The following is a 19,232-nucleotide window of genomic DNA, read 5'->3' as shown; positions in this document are numbered from 1 at the left end:
TACTGAGCCTGTGCTCTAGAGCCCGTGAGCCACAACTACTGAGCCCACATGACACAACTACTGAAGCCCACGTGCCTAGAGCCCATGCTCCACAACAAGAGAAGCCACCGCAATGAGAAGCCTGCGCATCGCAACGAAGAGTAGCCCCCGCTCACTGCAACTAGAGAAAGCCTGCGTGCAGCAAACAAGACCCAACGCAACCATAAAGAAAGAAAGAAAAAAAGAAAGAAAGAAAGAAAGAAGAAGACTATCATAAAGAATGTGTTAAAAAAAAAAAAAAGACTCAATATTTTAACCCCATCTATGATTTTGTTATTCCAAAAGAGCCTTTGGTGTGTATCAGTTAGGGTGCCTTTGGCTGCCAGAAGCAGAAATTCCAACACAGTCTGCCTTAAACAAGAAAGGAGATTTGCTGGGTTTCGTAGGTGAAGGAAGCCAGTTATAGCTGGGTAGGTGTGGTCGGGGCCCTGCCGTGCCACTTTGTCCTCTTTTAGCTCTGCTCTCTCTGAGTTGGTTTCATGGTCAGGAGCAGAGGCAGGCCTCCACTGTGCGCAGCACACATCCGGAGGGCAAGGCAAGTCGTTCTGATGGCTCCCTCTTGAAGAGCAAGGGAACTTCTTTTTCACAATCCCTTAGCACGCTTTCCCTCATTCTTATTGGCCTTGACTGGGTTACATACCCACTTCTGAACCAATCCATGTAGGCAGGGCAATGAGATGCTCCTCAGCCTACACCTGGATTTCTGAACTGGTATTCAGTAGGTGCTGAGATTACCCTTAGGCCAGCAAGGCCTGCCTCTGCAGTAGTTTCAGGTCATTTCTCCTGAAGGTCATGGACTGTGTGGAGAAAATGGAAATAAGAGTAGTGACAAGAGGATGCTGGATAAACACTAGTGCTCAGTATAAAATTGTATGCTTAGAATGACATTTCTTACTGTATAAATACTAAGTTCAGAACATTTTTACATGCTCTGTTTTACATGTAGTCAATATATAGTATTGTGTTACATTAAAAATTATCCTTTATTTATAGTACTTGTTCATGAGAAATCTATTTTGGTTTGGAGACATACTCTATAATTTATATTATTAATCTCTTTATTACTATACTGTTAAATATACCATGTTCTTGTTAAAGCAGAAAGTTTTTCTTTTTCTTTATAAATTTATTTATTTATTTTTGGCTGCGTTGGGTCTTTGTTGCTGCTTGCGGGCTTTCTCTAGTTGCGGCGAGCGGGGGCTGCTCTGTGTTGTAGTGCGCAGGCTTCTCATTGCGGTGGCTTCTCTTGCTGTGGAGCACGGGCTCTAGGTGCACAGGCTTCAGTAGTTGCGGCTCGAGGGCTCTAGAGCACAGGCTCGGTAGTTGTAGCGCATAGGCTTGGTTGCTCCGCGGCACATGGGATCTTCCCGGACCGGGGCTCGAACCCGTGTTCCCTGAATTGGCAGGCAGATTCTTAGCAACTGCACCACCAGGGAAGACCAGAAAGTTTTTCTTGAGCCTGCTTAATTTGATGGCTTACAGGCCAGGAAGTTAGGAATTTCCCCATCTGATTAAATGCCATTGAATAATTCCGGTAAATAATGCTAAATGCTCTTGGGAATTATTATAAAATTTTGTGGTAAGCCTTTTTCATCATGGTGTCTTGTTGTTCTTAATATTTTTAGTGGTTTCCTATTAATTTTTCTTCCTTTCTTTTTTTTTTTTGTGATTAATGTTGTTTGTGAGGGCTTGATTCTTTTTCCAGTAAGATAGAATCTGAGAATTTATTGATTTCAAATGATCACGTTAGGCCTGATTTATTCAGAGAGGTATAATATATTGCAAAACTTTCCAGTAAATCTTCAGCTGTTGAGATTTAGTTTAAGCCAAATCTCTCTTTTTTTAATTTACTGTTGTAGAGAGGCCAGTGGTATATTCTTTTGCTGCATAGTGAAAAGTTGTTAAAGTTATTTTTAGAAAGAAGTAATTTTTTTTCTAGAAATCTTTGAATTTACTACTTTAAAAACTGCATCTTAGTATTCGTTTAATGAGAAAACACATGAGTATGAAAAGATACTATGAATTCAGTCACATTTCAGAATAACTTTGTGTGAATCACAGCCATACGTACATACATCTAGAAACAGTGCACATGTGTGAGGCATTTTTTTCTGTCTATTGTCAGTTCTGGGTGCACACAGAGATTCAAGGATGCCTTACACTAATCTATGGCGCCTCCACTCACCCTAAATAATGGCCATCCAATTGGGAAACTTTTAGATGAGTGCTATAAGTATCTTAGCTATTCTCCTAATAAAAATGTTCACTAATCTTTGAATGCAACCTCTTTCAATCCTAAACTATTAGACGTTAGAGCTGTAAGTAAAGCTTTCCTTCCCCATCTAGCCTGCACATGGTAGGCACTAAGTTACTGCTTGAGTCTATGAATGGATGAATCCTTGAATGATGACTGTGAGTGCATGATGTCCTACCATTGTCTTGGCAAAAGTATGGAAATAAACTTCCAACTGGGAGGGAACTGAATAATCTTATCAGGAACTTAATGTCCATGAACCATAAGGAACCAAGAAATATTTCATGAAGTTGAACATCTTTCACCCACAGTTTGTATTGTGCCAGTAAATATATTAAAATTTTTTTTTTCTCCTTGTTAATTTTTTCGATCAGTGATTTTTGGGGGAGGGTGGTTTGAAGAGATGTAACAGTCTTGGTCTTTTTGTATATCTCATCTTTTGCAGATAAATGATAAAATTAACAGAAATGAGCAGTCAAAAGGGGAAAGCCCAATTGTGCCTATAAAAAAATACCTCTTATCTGCCTTCTTTTATTAACTCTTCTGCCTTCTACAATCCTGTCTTGAAACACCTGATATGCTCATTTGATCTTTTATCCTTGTGTCTAGGATCTGCACAGGGCTGTCACTGGGGTAATTATGGGACATCTCTATATGGGACATCTCTAATTAAACATTGGATATATTCTTTTCTGTGTTACATATTATAAAAAAATCTGTGCACATCTTCCTGTCTGTTATCCATCCTTAGTTATGTTTCTGCCTGCCTGTATAAGTGTTTGGATTCACTCTTTGAAAGGCTGTCCTAACTGTATAGCTTCCTTTGCTGTTGCAGGGAGGGCAGAGGATTTTGAGTGCGGTGTTTTCAATTGGTAAGTTAACAGACTGGTTAAGGGCATTTCTAAGTTATTTTAATTCTTCTAGTGCAACTCTTTAATCTCTGTCCTCAGCTTAAACGGGGAAACTTTAAAACTTTATGCTTTATCTGTTTATAAAAATAGTATGACTTGTTGGAAATGCAGTAAAGTACAAAGTAGAAAATAAAGATCATTTGTGATCCTTCTACTCAGTGAAAAATACTCTTAACATTTTACCATTTTCTTTCAGCCTTTTTTCCATGCATTTTTATCATGTTAGATGAAGATAAAATATCTTTCTTACTTTCTCCACTTAATATTATTATATCATGTTTTCTCCCTTAACATAATAAGTCAGTAAGAACTCTTTGCAAATATATTTTAATGGTTTGTGGAATTTTCTTGTTTGAATGTGTTGTATTTAATTTAACTGTTCTCCCAAAGTTAGCCTTTTCATTTATTTCCAGTTTTTGTCAATTAAAAATAATGTTCTAACATTTTTTTTTTGCTTTATTCTTATATCTATACTTTCATTGATTTCCCCAGGATTAATCAAACCTTAGAAGTAGAATTACTGGTTGAATGAATATCAATGTTTTTGGCCTGTTGATACACGCTTGATCTACTATGCTTTGTTGAAAGATTATACAGTTCATAATCTCATTAGTAGATTTTCCAGCTAATTGTTTCATTTCAGAAGTATTTGGATTTTGTTGACTCTTTCAGTTTGAGGGCAAAAATGTATCTCACTCTTTGTACTCACATTTCTTTTAGTCTTACTGAGGGTGAACTTTCTTCATTTGGTTATTACCATTCTCTTTGAATTGGCCATTTGTATTTGCTATTCATTTATCAATTAGGATCTTAGTGTTTTGTTTTTATTTAAATTTCTGTGAGTTTTTTTGTATTAATTTTTTGTCATGTTTATTTTTTTTGAGGCTAGTAATACATACCTTTTTCATATTTAAGCCTATCGACATTTTCCTTTGTAATTTTTCCCATTGCTGTAAATTTAGGAAGTACTTTTCAATCCAAAGACAGGAGAGATATTCACCAAGTGTTTCCTCTTCTTTATGGGTTGATTTTTTTCTTTTCTTTTCTTTTTTTTTTTTGTGGTACGCGGGCCTCTCACTGTTGTGGCCTCTCCCATTGCGGAGCACAGGCTCAGGACGTGCAGGCTCAGCGGCCATGGCTCACGGCCCAGCCGCTCCACGGCATGTGGGATCTTCCCGGACTGGGGCACGAACCTGTGTCCCCTGCATCGGCAGGCGGACTCTCAACCACTGCGCCATCACGGAAGCCCTTCTTTTATAATTAATTCTGACCTATAGAGTTCAGAGTTCAGTTTGAAGTAAGATAATTAGGTTTGGGTAGTTTTTTCCCCCAAAACCTAGCTAATCATCTTATTCCTTTTGTTCCTTCCATTTTGTGATGCCGCACTTACCTTACCTTACATTTTTATCATCGGAGGCCGTCAGGGTAGGATAGTATTTTGAAATTTCCTTCTCAGTCTTTCCCTCCCTTGACCTAATCTTTTGAGGATTTGCTCATTTGGAACTTTTTTGTGCTACTCTGCTCCTCTTTTGGCTCCCTTTCTTCCCCTCTTCTGTTTTTAATTTTCATTTCTGCACTTTTCAGAATTTTCCAAAAATTAATCCACATGTGAGTTCTTAAAGGCAGCTGCATTGTTATATTCATCATTGTATATTCCCTGTAGGCCTTATTGAATTTTTAAAAGTATAACATGAAAACAAGCTCTTCTAGAACACTTGGGAGATAAGAAAAAGCTCAGGAAATAAATTAGTCTTACTACTCAAAGACGTCCTGTTATTGTTAAACATTATACTCTATAGAATTTGCTAGGAACTATATATGTAATATTGTGTGTGTGTGTGTGTGTGTATCTACACACACACACACACACACACACACACACACACACACTTGAAACATTCATACATATGTATATGTAAATTTTTTTTTTACTGAATGGGAACATCCTATACATACTGTTTTGTTGTGTGCTTTTACTTGTAATAATTCCATGTCTTTTAAACATTCCTCTGTAACTTAAGTCTATCTTTTTAACTTACCCTCCAGTTATTTGGCTATGTACTAAGTAAAATACTGTTATGTGAAAGAAAATGCTATCCTTTCAAAAGTGGTTGAATTTCAGAGTGATAATATGGACGGAACACCTGTTATCTCTGTTATGACACGCACGTGTGTGTGTGTGTGTGTGTGTTGTGTCAGCCACTGCAAAACTGTTCTGTGAAGGTTGAATAAGTAAAATCAAAGAAGAGAAATAGGTGGTACATCAGATGTTTTCTAGGGAGCCTAAATGGTTTTGGCCACTTGACGTCTTACAAAGTGGGCAACATTACAGATGCAGGGTCTGATCTGTAGCTATAGATATCTCAGAAGGAAGAAGGAATCCAGAATGTCTAGGGCGGGAGAAATTAGTTAGATGCCAAATCCAATTTGTGAGGTCGATGGTTGTAAAGTTGGTGTGGTTAGAATTCAAAGGGGTTGTGCCTGGATACAACTTGGTTCTAGCCAGAAGAGTAGCTTAAGGCACGTCGACCTAAGACTGGAGGGTACAAGTAAGGTGGGAGGAAAGGCTGTGGCAAATGAGAGTCTGGTTAATAATGAAGAGGCTCTGGACAAGGGCTGGGGGTGGGTGGTGATGACAGTAAATACCTGCAAAGTACAGGTTAGCCCTTTAAACTCGCCACTTTATGTAGATGCAGCCACGTCATCCAGAGCTTTACATCACTGCAGTGCTGGTCAGCATGACCTTTAGTTTGGGACGAGTCCTCAGATGCTGTTGTTTGCATCCCCAAATTCTCATGCTCGAGTAAAGTTTAAGTATTCAAGGTACCTTTAGTGGACTACAGTGCGGGAGGGTAGAGGAAAGGAATACGTAATTCCAGAGAATTTTGAGAAGTGGCGAAACTACCAGGACCAAAGGGTGTTGTCTTTGGGAAAAGATCTCCTCATTCTTGTTCTTTTTCATGGAGACCCAGAAGAGAGAACCAGAGCTTCTCTAACAAACCATTGTGGCTGGAGCAGAAGGTCCAGTGGGGCAGTAGTGAGAAGAAATGCTAAGAAGAGTGCTTCAGCCCGGGGAGAAAGGTCTTGGGTAATAGGAGGCTTAGGAGTTGGACTTGATCTTGGAAGTATAAGGTTCGCATTGAGAAAGGAGGTACACCCACACGTATCTTTACAACTTTGTTTTTCACATGTGCTACAAAAAAAGGTTATTTTTCTTTTTTGAATCACATATATTCCAGTCAAGTAGATTGAAAAGCAGATTATTATCATGCAAATTTTACTTTGAGTTGATTTCCATTTATAAAACTGACAGTGCTTTTACTAAAATTCTGTAGACACAGAGTTGAAAACTTTCGAAAGAAGAAAAAAAAGGTAATTAGGCTATTAATTCTCTGCTTTCCTGTGGCCAATCTCGCAAGTTTATTTCCTTTCTCTTTTGGCTTAGATATTTACACTGTTTTATGAAACTTGAACAAGGTATTATACCCACAGTGTGGACCCCTGTTGAACATATTAACTTATGTTAGCTTGAAAAATCCTTATGTTTAGTGCTTTATCCTCTATGTAAGAATTAGTAAACGATTTATTATAAAATGTGAAATATCTCATGAGGGGCAGGCTCCCTGAGAACAGGGATCTTTTCTGTTTATCTACCAGTACACTCCCAGCACCAGGCATGGAGCTCGACTCACCAGAGGTGCAGAATAAATAGTTGTTGAGTGGGAATAAAAGTGTATGAGTGGTTCCTAAGATTTTTTTGGAGTTGTGGTATCCTACTGTTTCCATTTCATGGCACTTCCCTGTCTCTCCTCGAAGTTATCCTGTGTTAAATTAAGGTAGATTAATATAGCATGTGCGAAAATCTGGTGACATTGGTTAAGACGACTGGAAATACTCTATTTTGTCATTCATAGATTACTATTGAATGTTCCCTTGACATTTGTGATCTTTATGAATCGTCCAATTTGGGTGCACATAGTTTCCTTACTAGCTTATTTATTATGCATTTTTAAAGAAACAGGCAAAATGTTGATCTCTTCATGAGTGGTACAGGGTGTAAACCAGTTGGGAAGAGCAGTGCTAGCTGAAATTTCCATGCTTAGCAAATGACAAGGCTTGCTCTCTGGCTAAGCGGCTCCCTCCCACCCGCTGGCTTTGCAGCTCACACTCATCCTATTTTTTCCTTAGGAGACTGACCAGTCTCACCTGTGTTATGAACTTTAGCGGGTCTCTTTGAAAGAGTTATATATTCAGATGTTAAATTCCTGGGTACCCAGAGACTACTGTAATAATTAGAATATAAAGTTTTAAGAAATTACCATGTAATTTGTACTCTTTTCTTTGGTTTTATTAGGTAAAAAAGCTCCCGTTTTGTTTAGTAAAGAAATGATCGAGTCCATGAAGGAGGGTTCAGTTGTTGTGGATTTAGCTGCTGAGGCTGGCGGAAACTTTGAAACCACCAAGCCAGGAGAACTTTATGTTCATAAGGTACAGCACAAAGCTTCCTCTATCTATGAACCTGTTCCTATACCTTTATTGATTTGTGAGAGGGTGTTTATTGCTTTAAATATTTAGAGAAACTGAGGCCTGAAATTTTCTAAACTTAAAAACAGTCACATTTAAAGCTCCTTTTTTTTTTGCGGTACGCGGGCCTCTCACTGTTGTGGTCTCTCCCATTGTGGAGCACAGGCTCCAGACGTGCAGGCTCAGCGGTCATGGCTAATGGGCCTAGCCGCTCCGCGGCATGTGGGATCTTCCCGGACCGGGGCACGAACCCGTGTCCCCTGCATCGGCAGGCGGACTCTCAGCCACTGCGCCACCAGGGAAGCCCTAAAGCTCCTTTTGAAATATGTATTTGTGAGTGTGTGTGTATATTTATAAAGATTTGTAATTTCAGAACTTAGCCTTGACTGAGAACTGTCCTAAGAAAGAATATGGGCATTTAGTAACAGACCTTTCTGACTATATTTTTGTTTGTTTAGGGGATTACTCACATAGGCTACACGGACCTTCCCAGCCGAATGGCCACTCAGGCCAGCACCCTGTATTCCAACAACATCACCAAGCTCCTGAAGGCCATCAGCTCTGACAAAGACAATTTTTATTTTGAAGTGAAAGATGACTTTGACTTTGGTACAATGGGTCACGTCATTAGAGGAACTGTAGTGATGAAGGTAAGTGAAGAGATCTGTTTCTCCTGTGTTTTCATTATATATTTGTTTTAGGATTTTTGTTTACAGAACGATCCTATTTTGGAATTGGGATATATTCTAATAAAGTATCGATGTGTTGGGTTTATGCCAATAAAAATTGTTTAAAAATGTAGAACAGTTTAAAGAAAAATATTGCAAGATTTATATACATGTGTGACTCACCTAAAATATGCATTGCTTTTTTTTTTTTTTTTTTTTTTTTTTTTTTGCGGTACGCGGGCCTCTCACTGCTGTGGCCTCTCCTGTTGTGGAGCACAGGCTCCGGAAGCGCAGGCTCAGCGGCCATGGCTCACGGGTCCAGCCGCTCTGCGGCATGTGGGATCTTCCCGGACCAGGGCACGAACCCATGTCCCCTACCTCAGCAGGCGGACTCTCTACCACTGCGCCACCAGGGAAGCCCCCTGCATTGCTTTTGATAAACAGAAACAAAAAAACAGACAAAAAACCCAGAATTGAATAAAGTAAAAATTAAATATTCCCCCTCCCCCACCTATCTGCTTTTAAGTTTGTTCTGTATTCTTCCTTATATGTTCTGCACACGTACTAATTGTACATCTATGTGTGTATGCACGACACAGACATTATTTATATACATGTGTGATATATATTTATATAAAGTGATACTATAAATTACGTGAATTTCTATATTTATTTAAAATTACTTTTCAAAGAAGAGTTTTTCCCCAACACTGGATTGACTGAATGCTGGATTGACTTTAAAAAGTGCTATTTTTCTGATTTCTGTTAGGATGGCGAAGTGATCTTCCCTGCTCCCACACCGAAAAATATTCCTCAAGGTGCCCCAGTAAAACAGAGGACAGTGGCTGAGCTGGAGGCTGAAAAAGCAGCTACTGTCACACCCTTCAGGAAGACGATGACATCAGCTTCTGTATATACAGCAGGTGAGGGTCCCATCTATGAAGATTTAGTCCAAATTCTTTGAATTTTGTGAGTTATGTATTAATTGTCAAAATTAGTAAATGAAATGCTGTTGTCCTTTGTTGGATTCCATCAGGACTTGGGCCTGTTAGAAGCAATTTTCACATACATGTCATCTGTCCCACCTCTGTGGATGTGGAGACTGCATTGTGTACCCTCAGAGATGCAGGCACTGGGATAAATGCTGGATTGAATGAGTGTGAAATAATACATAGGCTGTTAATACTTTTATAGAAAACATTTAAAATATTGTTAATATTTTTATATATATCAAATATAATGAGTATTGATGTATGACAGATTGTGTTGGTGTTAAGTGCATGTAAATGTGGTTATTGGTTTATTTTTTGTGGTTTATAAAACATCATTTGTGATTATCTGCACCTCTGGGTAAGACTGGGGAACCAAATATTTGCATTGAAGAATAAATAGTAAGTTATTCACCTAGTAAAAAAAAATTCAATTAAAAAATTTTTATCTCTTTCTTTACAATTTAACATAGATTCTTTGTTTTCTAATTCACCTTCATGAAGGCAGTAAAGAATTATCGTAAAATAATGATAAATATTCATTCTGGCTATGAACTGTTAGAGTCTGAAATATGGATATTTGATTTTAAATTGGTTTCTGTCGCATAGAATGAAGTAAAAATGTTTAGATTTGCTTAGAGCCAAAATAAAAACAAAACAAAAGCAAACTATAAAGAATAAGGGCCAGTACAAAGCACACAGAATTCTTGTAGCCTCAGCATTCTCCAAATTCCCATGTGAGTCCAGCTGTTTTAAAGCTAAATATGTAACTCTCCTCGAATAAAGAGCAAGTCTCAGCAAAATGACTGAAAAAGCCTTTAGTTGTGAACATTGTAAATAGATGGAGCAGTGTCCCTATTTGCTCTTACTTGTTAAAAAAAAAGAAACCATATTACTGTATTGTGCATGGAGAGTATTGTCAGCAGGGTTGTAAATTTCCATTTCTCTTTACAATTCATAAGGAAATGTAGCGAGGCATGAATGATGATTTATTTTTCTAGGTTTCTTTTATGTTTATTGAGTCAAGGTTTATTGCATTTTAATAGATATGGCATTGGCATAGTCCAGTGAATAAAAGGATGGCTTTATATTTATTTTCTGTACCCTAAAACTTCCTCCTTTATAATAAAACCAAGCATTTTTGTTGTGTATTTGTTAGGAATCTATTTGACTAGCATTCTTCAAAGAATGTGATTTGCTTTTTTTCCCTTTTCTTTTTTTCTCTGTTTTCTTTTTCCTCTGTTATATAAACTAAATGTAGCACATTTGACATTACTGAATGTATTATAGAAAAGACTTTAGTTTATTAAATAGTTAATAAGAAAACCTGGGGCTTCCCTGGTGGCGTGGTGGTTAAGAATCCGCCTGCCACTGCAGGGGACACAGGTTCGATCCGTGTCCCGGAAGATCCCACATGCTGCGGAGCAGCTAAACCCATGCACTACAACTACTGAGCCAGCTCTCTAGAGCCTACAAGCCGCAACTACTGAGCCCATGTAGCACAACTACTGAAGCCCACGTGCCTAGAGCCTGTGCTCCGCAACAAGAGAAGCCACTGCAATGAGAAGCCCATGCACTGCAACAAAGAGTAGGCCCTGTTCACCGCAACTAGAGAAAGCCCTCACGCAGCAACGAAGACACAACGCAGCCAAAAATAAATAAATAAAATAAATAAGTTTATTAAAAAACAAAAGAAAAGAAAACCTTCAGATGTGGGATTTCTATCTTAGATGCCCAACACAATTGACTGCAGGTTATGGTAATTTAGTGCTTCTGAACTAATGTGGGCACTTAATGAGTGCTAGGCATTGTGCTAAAACACTTTAACGTGCCTTAGCTCATTTATTCCTTGTAAGTACTCAGTAAAGTGGGCATATTATTATTTTCTTTTTCCAGATGACGACAGAGAGGGTTAATAATTTTACAGATGAGGGTACTGGAGCACAGAGAGGTTAAGTAACTTGCCTGAGATCACACAGCTGACAAGCAGTAGAGCCAGGATTTGAACCAGGCAGTCTGGCTTAAGAAAACATGTCCTTAAATATAACCCTGCACAGCCCTTCTCTGATGTTTAACTGAAACACAAAACAATATTCTGTCTAACTCTCCCTCCAGATGGTTAACAGGCCATCCATTGGAACACTGGAAATCTTGTATGTGGGTAGGAAAATAAAAATTAAAACTACAGAGACTTCCCTGGTGGTCCAGTGGTTAAGACTGCGTGCTTCCACTCCGGGGGGCACTGGTTTAGTCCCTGGTTGGGGAACTAAGATCTCACATGCTGTGTGGGGCAGTGAAAAAAATTAAAAAAAAATTTAAAACTACAGTCTTATTGACTGATGTAAAGTAAAATGAATGTCAACTGCTAATGTTCCAGCTATGCCACTTATAAAGAAATAGTTTATATCAAGGGATAAAAGTACCTTATTCAAAAAAGTTAAATTCCAGCTTTCTGGTCACCCATTATCATTTGGTTTTCACTGACCACTAGGTAACCCTTTCCTCTGTTGCAGAACAGCCATCCACATGTTTGCTATTAGGAAAGGCGATAATTAAAGATGTATGTTGAGAGCTGACTGTTTGTATTCTGCACATTCTTAATTTAATTCGTATTTTTTTTTTTTTTCCTTTTCTTTGTAAAATCCTGTTTGCTGACTTAGTGTTGAGGCTGGAGCTGACTGCCCTGGCCAGCAGTCCAGTCCAGATTCAGGAGCAATTGCAAAACTTCTGTCCCGGGTGGGTGGAAGCCATATGTTTTGGGGAGGTGCTGGAGTGAATGAAATCCTTCCTACTCTCTTAAAATCCTTCTTCCTCAGCCAAATCTGAGAGTGACATGAACTTGGCCTCACAGAAGTCTGTCTTATAAAGGTTGTGTGTTGCCCAAGTAGAAAATGCTTTGGTAGATCCTTTATAGGCCTATAATTCTGGAATAAAAACACTTGTATAAACACATGTGGCACTGTCAGTGAAAGTTAAAACGGGGAAGAGGACAAGTTATACAGAGGAAAATGTGCAAATTGTTATTAAGGTGACTCATAAATTTTACTAGATGTTTAAAATTTATTTTATTTTGGGGAGTGGTGGTCAGGAAGTTGAATTTTGTTCGCAATACCTTTAACTCCCTTTCACCACCCCTCTTCCCAGTCATGGAACATCTCAAAAAAATCTCATTACTGGCAAGGGTGTGGAATTTTAAAGCATTGACTATCCCACATGTTTGTTTGTGTGTGGGTGTGTGTGTGCTTTTAATCCTCCCGAGGTTGAACTCGTGGATGTGAACTCACACTCTTTCCTCTCTTTCTCTAGGTCTCACTGGGATACTGGGTTTGGGCATTGCGGCTCCCAATTTAGCCTTTTCCCAGATGGTGACCACTTTTGGCTTGGCTGGCATTGTGGGCTACCACACTGTCTGGGGAGTGACCCCCGCTCTCCACTCACCACTGATGTCTGTGACTAATGCAATCTCAGGTTTGTTCGCCTCTTGTTTTCCCTCAATTTAGGTTTTCAAGGGCTTATTCAACTCTAGGAGTGCTTTCCATGAGGTTTATAAAGTCTGTGTTTTCCAAATTGTAGGACTTGGCATCTTGGTGGTTGTGGTGACTCGGGCTCCCAGAGGGTGCAGAGGTGGGGTTGGAAGTGAGAGGCCGATGGAGTGTGTCATACCTTTGGGCTGCTCCTGTTGCAAGCAGTGCAGAGCTACTGTTCCTTCTTTCAGTTATGATTTCCTTTAAAGAAGGGATTCCTCTGATAAAATTTGGAAACAGTGTTTTACAGCAGCAGCATGGTCCATGCAGGGTCCACACAGCTACGTGGACAGATGTGGGAGCTGCTGTGGCTTGGAAACCATGGCCCCAGTGGGCATCTCTTGCACAGGCATGGCTTTCAGGATCTCCACCGGGAACAGGTCCAATTCCAAGAAGTACTGTGCTCAGGAAAGCCCAAAGCTATGGGCTTTCACCATCATATATTTATTCATGCATAGTATTTTCCAGTTGTGTAACCACCAGAGGTCCCTTTGCACCATGAACAATGTTGTCTAGTAACATTATTGATTTATATCTTTATCAGGGGAACAGAGCTAGAAAGTAAAGGTTAAAATTCTTATGCAAGAGGAGACAATGTTTTGGTAACTCTTTGCCCACAAAAGTACTTTAGTGAGAATGTGTGTGAGAACTTTCTCCTTTATGGTGCACGTGCTTGTGAGGTCTTTCAGCGATGACATTTGATTTGGCAGCACGACTATTAGCTACTGTTTAATATATCCATGCTTTCTTCCCAGGGTTGACCGCAGTTGGTGGGTTGGTGCTGATGGGAGGACATTTGTATCCTTCCACAACTTCTCAGGGCCTTGCTGCTCTTGCTACATTCATATCCTCTGTCAACATTGCAGGTATGAGGACAGTGAAAGAACCCAGAGTGCGATTTTTAGTGGAGACACGAGAAGCAAATATAAATTAATATAAAACAAACATCCTGATTTTTAAGAATTTAATCATGCCTTTAAAAAATGTTTCACTCAGATGATAAATGCTCTGTGTGAAGGAAAATTAGTTATTTTGCCCATTGGTAAGTTTTAGAAACTATTTGATAAGAGAACACCCCTCCCCCTGAATGCCCCAAAGGTTAACTACAATGCCTACAGGTTAACTGGAAAGTTATTTAATGCATAGTTTTGAATTAAGCTGACTTAGAGCTATCACCATAACATCTTTAAATGGGTATAATTTTAGATAAAACTTTAGCCTTTTGCCTTATCCTGGCCTATGTTCCTGAAAACTGAAAGCCTAGCACATCACTTGTATATGAAACTCATTTGATGATATTTTGTAGCTATAAATTCTTTAACGTGTCCAAACAGACCTGGTGCCAGCTGATATGGTATTTTTTCTTTTATCACTTATTATAGGGTTTAACAAACAGAATAACCTATTAGAAGAAAAACCCTGGCCTTTGATCTTCTGCATTCCCGAGCTGTTTGAATGGCTGTTTATTGTTAGTCATGCAGAAATAGTTGGTTTTATACTCTGAGAGCAAATTTGCTTCCTAAATGTATTAAGGGTTCCTCCCTTCAATGTAACTGGCTTGAATAATAGAATAACTTCTAATTTCGAGGTTCTAAAATGTTACTTAAAATGATATTTATTCCTAGACGATAAAGATGTGCTTAAAATAGAAAACTTGTAGCCCTTTAAAAATTATGTTGCTCAATGAGATACCTCTTTCTGTTTTATATTTACTTTGATAAGGTGGCTTTCTGGTGACTCAGAGAATGCTGGACATGTTCAAACGTCCCACCGACCCCCCAGAACACAATTACCTGTATCTGCTCCCTGCCGGTACCTTTGTTGGAGGATACTTAGCTGCCCTCTCCAGTGGTTATAACATTGAACAAGTAAGAGTCTCTTTTGAAAGCTTTTACTTTTGCACTGTGTCTTCATCTCAAGTAGACCTAACGTTATCATTACCAAAATTCAAATTCTATCAAGCAAATACGACAGTACCTTTTGAAACATCTTGGTCAAATAGAGCATCCTCATCCTCTAAGAATCAGGACCTTGGATTCTAGAGACAGATTGGCCTGCCAAGTCTGCGAGGATGGGCTTACCTGTTTGTCCCTAAGTTTTTCCACATGTAAAAAGAGGCAAGAAGTTTATTAGTACCCTTTTTATGTATCTGGCTGGATTGTTGTAGGGATACAATGAAATAATCAGTAAAAAATTTTTATTATTAGATATCCTTAGCCCTTTTCCTACTTACTTTCTTCCCCTGTGGATCCAGGAGATGTTATGCCAGTGCATTTTAAAAAGCTAATTTTAAAATGCATGCTGTGTAGAGAAACAGAAATAATCAAGTTGAACTTTGAAAGTTCCATGTCTAAATATAATTTATAATAGAGACTCAACTTTGTTCCAAACTCAGTCATACCTTTCTTTTCAATGACTATTTCAGCCTCTCTGACAGCTGAAAAATCATGTCTCCTTTGGTTTCTGCTGTTTCTAACATGAACTATTTGTTGAATGAACACAATCTTTTTTGAGAAGAGTTAGAACAGTGAGTCAGGGAGACTTATGTCTGCATCCCAGATTTGCTATTTACTGATCGTTTGCCCTTAGAAAAATTATGTAGCCTTTTTAAGCACTGGTTTTCTCTTTTATAAAATGAGGATGATGATTCTTTCCTCCCGTGACTCTCATGAGACTGAGTTACAGCATAAGTAAAGTATACAGCATGGTCTCTGGCACTTACAACCTCAGGGGATGGCTCACTTATGGCATTAGGTCAGGTCTAGATCCCATAATAACTCCATTTAAATTTAGGTACTTTTATATGCATTTGTATGCTATCAAGTCCAGAAGAAGCCAATGTACATAAATGGTATAATTGCAAGTACAATTTAAAGTATTTAATATGATAATATCCTTAATGGATAGGAAAATATATTGAAATATTTAAAAAAAGAGCTCTATTGGTCCTTCTATTGTCTGAATTTAAAATTGTCCTTAGAGAATCATGTTTCCTCAAGAGGAGTTCTCCTTAAGCTAGTAGACTGAAGGTTTTGATAATCTCTCTCTTTCTCTTCCCTTTCCTTTGAAAAGATTGTGTACCTGGGCTCTGGCCTGTGCTGTGTTGGTGCCCTGGCCGGGCTTTCCACCCAGGGAACTGCGCGTCTTGGCAATGCATTGGGCATGATTGGGGTGGCTGGAGGCCTGGCAGCCACCCTTGGAGGCCTAAAACCGTGCCCAGAACTGTTAGCTCAGATGTCTGGAGCAATGGCTTTGGGCGGTACCATTGGTAAGCACTTGTGGGTTTCTGCCTTTATGTAAGTCCATGCCCTTTGAACACCTGACGGCAGTTAGGCTCAGAGATTTAAGAATACTTTTTTAGGAGTAATTGCACTTCAGTTTCTGAATATACATATTTCTGTTTGAGGCCCATATTGATGAAGGAATTAAATTGCCTTAATGGAAGTTGCTTCAGTAAATATTCTTTTGGCAAAAAGTCATCACAGTTGGTGTAATTCTCATTCAGAAGTAAACATTTTGAAACACTGAGTAATATCAACTGTGTCAAAAGAGTGGGCTGAGAAATGCCTTGTGCTCAGTTCTTGTTTTCCTTTATTGACCCTGTCCCGTTAGCTGATAATTGAACAGGGAATTGGAATACTTATATGTGTGCTATCTATAGGCTCATCTTTTATTCTGCTGGGTATAAATAACAGCAGAAGATTCTGCTTCAGAGACCTGTTAAAAACGTGAAAAACACGTGCCAGCATAAAAAACACTCTTTCAGTCTTATTCAGTGGTGTGCTGGGGTTGGTTGTTAAATTTTCAAGAATCTTTCGAGCTGGTTATTAAACACAGCTATTATTAAAAATTAAATAAATTAGAAACAAAGGTAATAATCCTAAACACTCATGACTTTCTAATGAATTCACTAGCTTTTATTATCTCTGCTTTTGAGATTATCCATGTGTCTTGTGTCTGTGTGGTAGAAATACTATGTAATGATGGGGCTTCTCTACATCTCTTCCTGAACCCATATTTAATGACATCATGTTGGTAGCTTGAGAGCAGCCATGGCAGTTGTATTTACGCCATGGAAATCAACAAATTCTATGAATCTGTGTTTCATTTATTGTTTTGTTAATTGTCCATACCTAGTAAGGTGATGGAGAAAATATTAATAATGCAAGCTTAAACTTAAAAGTGTATTTTGTCATTACACTGTGAATTGCACAAAAAAATTGAACAAATATCCTTCCAGTACTTGGAAACTATGATCAGATTCAGCAAAATTGCCACTCACATGGTTGACAGTGAGTGAAGTTCTTATATACATCTCGTTGTTTCACTCTTGTCTTACTTGTTAGAGTAAACAAAAATCTCAACCGACATTCATGTGGGAACCACACTCATTCATCAGTTGCAAGCACTAGGTTGGCTACATATACCAGAATTTGGTAACATTCTGTGAGTCAATTGGTTATATGAAACTTACAGTAAAGAGTATTGTATATATTTTTATTGTTTAAAAATTGTGTGCTGCATACATTTTTATGAGTAAAAACTCATGTATGTATTTACACACGCACGTTTTTATTCTGAGGCGCTGGTGGTTAAATACTACCAAGCACAGCATTAGCTTTACATCTCCTTTTATACTTACCTGGGAAAGCTGTGCATCCTTTCTTGACAGTCCCTGGAAAAGCACTTGAAGGAAAATGCTTGTGCTGTAGGTTCATGGCAGGACAACGTTTAGGCATGACCTTTGCAAATGTTGTGAGCCCCAGTCCTTCTATTCCCCCTACCTGTAGCCAGGCAACTCCTTCAGAGTCTCCTGATTTGGTTGTTTACTACTCAGGTATTTGCATTTCATTACCTTTGGACTTGGCTCCCATCCACTCACCTGAAAACCTAGACCGTCTTCATATTCCAGCTGTTCCTTGTGTGCTCAGGGGCAAATGTTGGCTGATAGGGAAGAGAGCCTGGGTTATTCATGCAGTGGGGGGAATTTAAGCGGTTTAGTTGGAGCTTTAAGTAATCTGAAGAAGCGTTAATCTGGGAGAGTGTTCGAAGGTTGTAAGGAACGTTGATGCTGTGTGTTTGGGTTCTTTGGAGTTGGGCATTGGTGAGGTGTGTTGAAAGAGCCTGCTATTTGAAAGGGTATTTAAGCCAGTGTTCTTGCCGGAATAGTCCCTGTAAGAGAATATTTTGCCAGGAAGCAGATAAATACTTATTAATGACAGTGATGAATAACCTTAAGAGGCCTTTTTTAAAATTGAGGTATAATTGACATATAATATTATACTAGTTTTAGATGTACGTAATAATTTGATATTTATATATATAGATTGCAAAGTGACCACCACAATAAGTCTAGTTAACATTCGTCACCGTACATAGTTAAAATTTTTTTTCTTGTGATGAGAACTTTTTTTTTTTTTTTGTGATACGCGGGCCTTTCACTGCTGTGGCCTCTCCCGTTGCGGAGCACAGGCTCCGGACGCGCAGGCTCAGCGGCCATGGCTCACGGGCCCAGCCACTCCGCGGCATGTGGGATCTTCCTGGACCGGGGCACGAACCCGTGTCCCATGCATCAGCAGGCGGACTCTCAACCACTGCGCCACCAGGGAAGCCCGTGATGAGAACTTTTAAGATCTACTCTCTTAGCAACTTTCAAATATGCAGTACAGCTTTATTAACTATAGTCACCGTGCTGTACATTCCATCTCCAGGGCTATTTATTTTATAACTGGAAGTTTGTACCTTCTGACCCCCTTCACCCATTTTGCCCACCCCCCGTCTCACCTCCCGCCTCTGGCAACCACCAATCTGTTCTCTGTATCTATGAGCTTGGTTTTTTGTTTGTTTGTTATTTTCAGATTCCACATAAAAGTGAGATCCTATGGTATTTGTCTTTCTCTGTCTGACTTACTTCACTTAGCATAATGCCCTCAAGGTCCATCCATGTCAAGATTTCCTTTTTTTTATGGCTGAGTAATATTCAAGTGTGGTCTTTATCGGGTTGTTTCTCAAAGGTCTGTCAAGTTTTAATTTCTCTTTGACTTTCACTTTCCAACAGGACTGACAATTGCGAAACGCATCCAGATTTCTGATTTACCTCAGTTAGTTGCTGCTTTCCACAGTTTAGTGGGCTTGGCAGCTGTGCTTACGTGCATAGCTGAGTACATTGTAGAATATCCACATTTCGCTACGGATGCAGCAGCTAATCTTACCAAGACCGTGGCCTACCTCGGTACTTACATCGGTGGTGTCACATTTAGTGGGTCTCTTGTTGCCTATGGAAAATTGCAGGGTAAGTGATTCAGTATAACATAGAGGTAAAT

At 39.0% G+C, this 19,232-nt stretch overlaps 1 protein-coding gene across 7 annotated transcripts in view; it reads left to right on the top strand.

The window, feature by feature from the left end:
• Window positions 1-19,232, top strand: part of NNT (nicotinamide nucleotide transhydrogenase) — a 95,057-nt gene that overhangs the window by 39,058 nt on the left and 36,767 nt on the right. For all 7 annotated transcript variants that reach the window (XM_032627069.1, XM_032627068.1, XM_032627067.1 and 4 more), the window contains 8 exons: window positions 7,559-7,692; window positions 8,187-8,378; window positions 9,166-9,319; window positions 12,692-12,853; window positions 13,665-13,775; window positions 14,632-14,777; window positions 15,982-16,177; window positions 18,968-19,201. In XM_032627069.1, the coding sequence (XP_032482960.1) occupies window positions 7,559-7,692; window positions 8,187-8,378; window positions 9,166-9,319; window positions 12,692-12,853; window positions 13,665-13,775; window positions 14,632-14,777; window positions 15,982-16,177; window positions 18,968-19,201 (1,329 nt within the window). The remainder of the gene's footprint in view (window positions 1-7,558; window positions 7,693-8,186; window positions 8,379-9,165; window positions 9,320-12,691; window positions 12,854-13,664; window positions 13,776-14,631; window positions 14,778-15,981; window positions 16,178-18,967; window positions 19,202-19,232) is intronic.

The sequence above is a fragment of the Phocoena sinus genome, chromosome 3 (genome assembly GCF_008692025.1).
Source record: "Phocoena sinus isolate mPhoSin1 chromosome 3, mPhoSin1.pri, whole genome shotgun sequence".
Classification (NCBI taxonomy): domain Eukaryota; kingdom Metazoa; phylum Chordata; class Mammalia; order Artiodactyla; family Phocoenidae; genus Phocoena; species Phocoena sinus.
This window is presented reverse-complemented; position numbering and strand designations above follow the sequence as displayed.